The sequence below is a fragment of the Mus caroli genome, chromosome 6 (genome assembly GCF_900094665.2).
Source record: "Mus caroli chromosome 6, CAROLI_EIJ_v1.1, whole genome shotgun sequence".
Lineage (NCBI taxonomy): Eukaryota > Metazoa > Chordata > Mammalia > Rodentia > Muridae > Mus > Mus caroli.
The window spans coordinates 87,098,822-87,106,386 of NC_034575.1; the positions used below are offsets into that span (position 1 = coordinate 87,098,822).

General features: G+C 48.0%; 1 protein-coding gene across 1 annotated transcript in view; it reads right to left on the reverse strand.

Annotated features, from left to right (window-relative positions):
* Nup210 (nucleoporin 210) overlaps positions 1-7,565 on the reverse strand; it is a 105,995-nt gene that overhangs the window by 61,721 nt on the left and 36,709 nt on the right. Inside the window, exons 5-6 of the mRNA XM_029478233.1 lie at positions 1,855-1,916; positions 340-498 (exon numbers count right to left, since the gene is read on the reverse strand). Of these exons, the coding sequence (XP_029334093.1) occupies positions 340-498; positions 1,855-1,916 (221 nt within the window). The remainder of the gene's footprint in view (positions 1-339; positions 499-1,854; positions 1,917-7,565) is intronic.

Here is a 7,565-nt window from a genome sequence, read left to right on the forward strand (position 1 = left end):
ACACAATCCATCTTGGGTTTTCAACAACCTATGTGCCAGTGTTCGCACAGTACTCACACAGCTTCTGCCAGGCCCCCTCTGAGGGGAGGGGCTGTGGTTCCTGGGAAGCTTCCAGAGGCCTGGAATGACGTATGCCTCCGCCAGACTCCTGGCTCTGGGAGTCTCTGTGAGTCATCTACAGAGGTGAGCAATTCCACTCAGCGGGTTGCTATTTAGGCTCTTTCTGATTTTCAGACAGATGGGGAAACAGTGCTATTTTTAGTCCTGGCTGGCTTTAAGGGAGAAAAACAACTTGGCTTCAAAGCAGTCGGCACGACACGGTGCCAGAGCGGAGGATATTCCTGTGGCCCAGGACCAGGTTGCTCTGTCCCATCTGCATGGCAGTGACTCTTGATGTGTCCTGTGTCAGGATGGCCACAGGACGGGCAGGGTCTCCCTGAGGATCTGGGATGCTGTTCTGGAGCTGCAGCTCATATTGATCAGAAGGCATTGAGAGTTCTGTATGAGAAAGAGACAAGAAAAGCAGGTAAGATGAAGGTGTGAAATGCTGCACACCAAGACAGCCGTCTCCAGCCCTGACTCTTGGGACCTGCTGTCAAGACAGCAGCTTGAAGAATGCTAGCAGTGGCAAACACCTGACCATCCCCCTGAAGTGAGCAAGCTCTTCTCTANGTCTGGGCCCAGTGGGGTTCTCACTGTATTACCAAAAAAGTTGGACCTGATGGTCTTCTATGGGTTTTTGGATGCAAAGGATGATTCTAATCCTGACCACTCTCTGTGCTCNCCCCTGGGTCTAAATTTGTATAAAAATGCCTTTCCCAAGAAGAGCCCAGGTCACAGAACAATTCCCAGGAAATCACAGGTTCTGGGAAACCCACCCTCTTCACTCTCTGGGCAGAGAACACAGCACTTTTGTTTGAATGACACCTGCTGGATGGGAGTTCAATTTCCCAGAAAAGAAAAGCGACACCAGACTCTGCGGTGAAAAAGCTCTNGTCTTGCTTAGGCATCTCATGACCAATTTCCCTCATCTCATCTCTCAACAACCCTAGGAACAAGGACGACTGGCATCCGCACTTTAGAGAGGGCTGAGCAAGTGAGGTGAGAAGCTAGCTTAGCTCATGGTCTGCTATGACTTCCACTGCTTTAAGAACCTAAACTTCATATGCTAGAAAACATGTCACGGATGCCTCAGTGTGTAAAGCACTTGCTGGGTAAGGATGAGGATGNTCAAAGGTGTCCAAAGAGTGTTCAAAACCCAGCACCAACACAGAGCAGTAGCACGTGTTTGCAATCCCAGCATTCCTATGGCCTGATGCAAGACAGGAGAATCCCCAGAGGCTTCCATGTCAGCTGGCCTGATGTACTCAGCAGTAAACAAGAGCCCTTGTTTTAAGGAAATGAACAGTGGGGGCCAACATTGAGGCTGCTCTCAGACCAGTGGCAGGCATACCNCCATGCTCACATACCGAGACAGAGAGCGGGGGAAGACTGATGATTGGGGGCTGGAGAGGTGGCTTAGGGAATAAGAGTGCAGAGGACCTGAGTTCAATATTCAGCACACATTTAGGCAACTCACAACTCCAGCTCAGGGGAACTGATGCCTAAGCCACTGCAGGCGCCTGCACCCCCATGCACATACTCACAAAGAGATACAGAATTTTAAAAATGTAATTTTTGAAAAGATTTAGAAATTAAAAACAAAGCAATGTGGCCTAGGGGAAAGTGGTTAGGTCACTAGGGCACGGCCCTGAAAGGAATGAAGGCAGGTCTAGAACTCCAGTAAGCTCCTGAAACTGCGGGTTGTTATAAAAGAGCAGGCCTGGCTCGTGAATTCTCGGCTTCCTCTCTTACCTCCTGCTGCACATGATGCCACATCAGGATCCACCTGCCCTGAGGAAAAGCAGCCAAGGGAGCTGCAAACAAAAGGCAGANCTGAGACACAGCTGGTGCTCTTGGATCTCTAGAATGTGCCACATCAAGGAGCAGCCCTGAGTATTTCCTCTAACATAGAACATAGACTACGATATACGGTTTTATAGCTAGTTAGGAGCAGACCAGCACCCTGCCCCCAAGCATGTCCTAACCCTAACAAGTAGAGCCAGCCCTAGAGACAGGCAACGTGGGATACAAATGGGAAAGCCACAGGCACAAGGCTGCCCAAATCCACTAGAGCTCAGCCACACCATCACCACATGTATGGGATGCTGGAGCTAAACTACAGGACTAAGTGTTGGCACTATTGGGTTTGGACTTGTTTCAGATCCACTTCCTTTCTGTGTGCCCATTCCTGCCTTTTGGAATAGAAAAGGTCAATTGAGGACTGTTTTAGCTAGGGTTTCTATTGCTGTGATAAACACCATGACCAAAAGCAACTAGGAGAGGAAAGGGTTTATTTCAACTTACAGATTTAAACTTTTCTTTTAATTTACATGTCTGGGTANTGTGTCTGCATGTGTATCAGTGCACTAGTGCAGTGCCTGGTGTCCATGAAGGTCAGAAGAGGTAGTCAGATTGCCTGGAAATGGAGTTACAGATGGTTGTGAGCCACCGTATAGGTAACTGGAAATCAAACCTGGGTCCTTTGAAAAAGCAGTCAGTGCTCTTAACTACTAAGCCATTTCTCCAGTCTGCTAACTTATAGCTTATAGTCCATTATAAGAAAGTCACGGCAGGAACCTGGAGGCTGGAACTGAGCAGAAAGCATGGAGAAATGCTGCCTGCTGGCTTGCTTCTCATGGCTTGCTCAGCCTGCCTTTTTATACCACCCAGGACCACCTGCTCAGGACTAGCTCTGGCCACAGGGCTGGGCCTTCCCAAATAATCATTAATCAAGAAAATGCTCTATAGACTTGCCTACAGACCGGTCTGGTGNCATTGTCTTCTCCACTGAGGTTCTCTCTTCCCAGATGGCTCTAAGCGTCTGTCAAGTTGACAAAAACACTAGCCAGGACAATGACAAAGCCATAGATGTCCCCTGAGGAGTGGCAGACCACGACTACTGTTTTTTGAGGACCCTCTACAGGGTGTGATGCTGGAGAACTGCAGCAGCCTGGTGTTCCTGGGCTCTGCAGGAACAAACCTGAGAACACCTCTAAGCTAGTGTATGGATTTGAGTTACAGTGTACAGCAGAAGGCTCCAGAACCTAAGTGAGTGGCCCAGTGGACACCAGCAGGGAAGATGAGAAGAGACATTTTTGACACACTGCAGTCACTAATAGTAATACGTCAAACAAAGAGATGGCTGACATTCAATGGGACTCAGGATCAAGGCCAACATGGGCAATAGAGCAAGACACCAGATCCTAAAATACAAGAAAACTTCCTATTGTAAGTGACATGACAGGAGCCAGCACCAGCATGGAACTATGAGAAAAGAATGTCAGAACGTTCAACAGAACCTCAGTCTCTTCTAGTATCAGAAATCCCATAAATGTGCTGAACACAGACAGAGGCAGGCATAGGGAAACAGGGCTCACAGGAGTCTGCACCCACCACCACCACCACCACCACCACCAGCACCACCAGCACCACCAGCACCAGTGACCACCATCACAGCCCTTGTGGAAAGAGTACATTAAAATCTAAAGAATGAGTTGAGCTGGGATGAAGCTCAGAGGTGCTCTTCTGGCTAAGACGGTGTTTCTGGTTTTGTTGTTTTTGATAAATTTTGTTTTTGTATTAGAAGATTCAAACAGATTAGGGCTGGAGAGATGGCTCAGTGGCTAAGAACACTGGCCACTCCTCCAAAGGACCTAGTTTCAATTCTCAGCACCCATATGGTAGCTCACAATGGTCTGTAACCCCAGTTCCATGGGTTGTGACACCCTCTTCTGGCCTCTATAGGCACCAGGCACAGAGTGGTACATAAACATGCACAGAAACACCCATACACTAAACACACACACACACACACACACACACACACACACACACACACCAGTTAGAAGGTTCTGGGGCAAGAGAGCTGGCTCGATCGATGGTTAAGAAGACTTGTTGGATTTCTCCCCAGCATCTACAGGGAGGCTTACAACTATACAGAATGGCAGTTCCAAAGGATCTAATGTCCTCTTCTGCCCTCTGCAGGCAACAGGAACACACGTGGAGCACACAGATGCAGGCAAGGGTCATCCAGTCAACAAACTGCCAACAGACTCAAGCCAAAGCCCTCACCCAGGGAAACGCCTGTAAGTCTANAATTCCTGACTCAGAAGCAGTGTCTCTTTGATCACTTTCAACAAATCTTCACACTTTTCTATTTGAGAAAAGGCCTTGATCTATAGCCCAGCTGTCTTTGAACCTGTATTCTATCCCAGGTTCATCTATATTCATGACCTGCCTGCCCTATCCCTGAGGGCCTGATCAGAGACACTCACTACCAAGCTCAGCCACAGATTTCTTTAATGTGAAAGTTTCCGTGAAATTCCCAATTTGTAGACTTCATAAATTTGGGGAAGAAAATGTCAGTTAATGTAAGTTGGATATTAATTTTCAAACAAAATAGTTAAATCCAGCTTTGGAAGTTAAAGGATGTTCCTATGACTGCACATGACGAATAACACCCAAAAAGACAGTGCTGGAATTAAACACACACATACACACACACGAAGAAAATGGAGTTTCCAGCTGTGGGCTTTGCTCCTGGTAAAACAATGCCAGCAGGCTGTTGCCCCAGCACCCATCTGGAAGTCTCTATAAGCCTGGGCAACACTATCACCTATCACCCAGGCATGGACCAAGCTGATGAGAGCAGGGGACTTTCCTCTGTCTGATTATCTCTCATGGGCTCTCATTCCTTAACTTCTAAGGTAACAAAGTCACCAAACCTCCAAGGTTTCCGGATCTTTGTAATTCTATGGGTCATAAACTGCTATGTTAGCTACTTAGCAAAAGGCCTTGAGGAAGGGAAGACTTTTGGGCTCACATAAGAGGCATGACAGTGGAAGTATAAGGTATATGGTCACACACATAGCAGTCAGGAAGCAGAGAAGGGTCAAGGTGGGTGCTGATTTAGGATAAGTTTCTTAAAATACCAACCCTGAACCTCCTATCCATGCTAGCTCTCCCTCATCTCCTGAGCTGGGCAGTTTCATCTCTCATGGACCCTGTGTAGTAGACCATCTCCATCTTGTTGCTGAGAGAAAGTCCAGCCACTACCCTTCTGGTTTTCTGACTTTCTTTTGAGGGGACAGCAGTAAAAACATACTCAGTTGAACTCTATAGCTCCGTGACCTTCAGGTTTTCCTGTGTCCCTGCCTACTCAGTGTCTTCATGAAGTTTACCTCTCAGAGCTCTTGAGTCCTAAAAGGAAGCATTCTAAGAACCTTGGTCATCAGAGCTTCAGAGGTGCTAGATCCTAGTGAGACACTGTTGGCAATGTCCACCTGTTGCTAAAATCCCTTCTCAGGGGGAAACATTACCAATAGCCACCTCTCCTCGCAAGAGTCTATGGACTTCCTTACAGATGATAGGTGAGTGTACAGGCTGGTTTTGTGTGTCAACTTGAGACAAGCTGGAGTTATCACAGAGAAAGGAGCTTCAGCTGGGGATGTGCCTCCATGAGATGCAGCTGTGGGGCATTTTCTCAATTAGTGATGAAGAGGAAAGGCCCCTTGTGGGTGGGACCATCTCTGGGCTGGTAGTCTTTGGGTTCTATAAGAGAGCAGGCTGAGCAAGCCGGGGGAAGCAAGCCAGTAAAGAACATCCCTCCATGGCCTCTGCATCAGCTCCTGCTTCTTGACCTGCTTGAGTTCCAGTCCTGACTTCCTTTGGTGATGAACAGCAATGTGGAAGAGTAAGCTGAATAAACCCTTTCCTCCCCAACTTGCTTCTTGGTCATGATGTTTGTACAGGAATAGAAACCCTGACTAAGACAGTGAGGGATTGCCTACAATGGCTGTGGGCACTCCTCCCCGAGCCAGCTGAACTTGGAAAGCCTGACCCAGTAGGGNTGGGCTTTCCCTGTAGGCCCATGCAGTTCTAAGGCAGTCAGGTGGCAGGGAGCATATGGACAGCAGGGTGAGAAGCCCATTGAGCTCTCCTCCTCTCTATATGTACAGCTGTGAACTGCAAGCCCAGCTGGGGTGATCTATGTAAGGGGCACAGGTGAATGGCCCCAGATATCAGAGGACAGTCACTCAAAATACCACCCTCTCCAGGCCCTCACCCTTCAAGGTAACACCATTTCTGGCCAACATCTGTGTTCACACAGAACTTTTTTTCCTGAGACAGGGTCTCCCTACATAGTCCTGGCTATCCTGGAACTAGCACTGTATACCAAGCTGGCCTCAGACTCACAGACATCTACCTGCCTCAGCCTCCCAGTGCTGGGATTAAAGGCATGAACTACCACCACCCATCACACAGAATTTTATACAAGCCTGTTTGTGTTCTCTGGCCTTTCAAGATACCCCCTCCTTNGGATGCCACATCGGTGACCACAGCACTCCACTTCTAACTGCCTCACCACAGTCTTGGAACCATCCTTGTCCTTCTAATCTTCTTCCCTAGAGACAAGGGTGGGGTCAAGCCTGAGATGGGCTTCCTACACATCCTCCTGTCCAGTACCCTCACCCTGACAGAACGCCAAGGAGAAGGCTGATGTCACCTGCTCAGCACTCAGCAAACACCAACAAAACACAAGCCTGCTTCCCTCCCTCTTTGTTGTCAGAGAAGCGGGTGCAGAACCAGGAGGTAGGGGCCTTCAAATAGATCAAGGAACCCCCATCTGGGGTTGACCAACCAGCTACACTGCTGGTGGCTCATGGAGGCAACACCCCTCAGGTCACCATCCATGAACTGTCACCTAACCTAGAACTCAANGTAGGAAACTGNACAACTNAGTTGCTTGTAGGTAATAGCATCTATTCNGCTTCTTCNGTGTCACCGGGAGTGGCCCTTCCACTCTGNTGGTCACCTGTGGATCCATGTGGCTGAAACCTTTAGATGAACCAACTCTAAATGCAACACAGTTGTCTTGAGATTTCTGACCACTATGTTTTGACACCACACACCTACACCTATGAACTAGACAGTCAGGATGTCTAGGAGAGCCAGCTCCATCAATACTCACCTTCTAAAATACATGTACCCCAAACCATAGAATTTCCAGAATAGGGATGGAGAGATGGCTCAGCAGTTAAGAGCACTGACTGTTCTTCCAGAGGTCCTGAGTTCAATTCCTTGCAACCACATGGTGGCTCACAACCATCTGTAATGGGATCTGACACNCTCTTCTAGTGTGTCTGAAGACAGCAACAGTATACTCACATACATTAAATAAATATTTTTAAAAAGAAAAGAAAAATGTATTTATTTTAAAAAATTTCCAGAATAGCTCCACTCCTGCCAATCATGTCTTCCTCACAGCCTGGGCAGGAATAGCCCACCTGAGACAAAGCTCAACGTCTCTCAGCAGTCAGAGGCAGGCCAGCAGAACAACCTGATCCAATGTGAGCCAACACCTCTGAAGTTCCTCTAAGTGAAGCAGAGAATTGAAGGCAGGGACTAAGCTGTAAGCACATCCATGTTCACAGCATTCTTCATGACAAACAAAAGATGGAGCC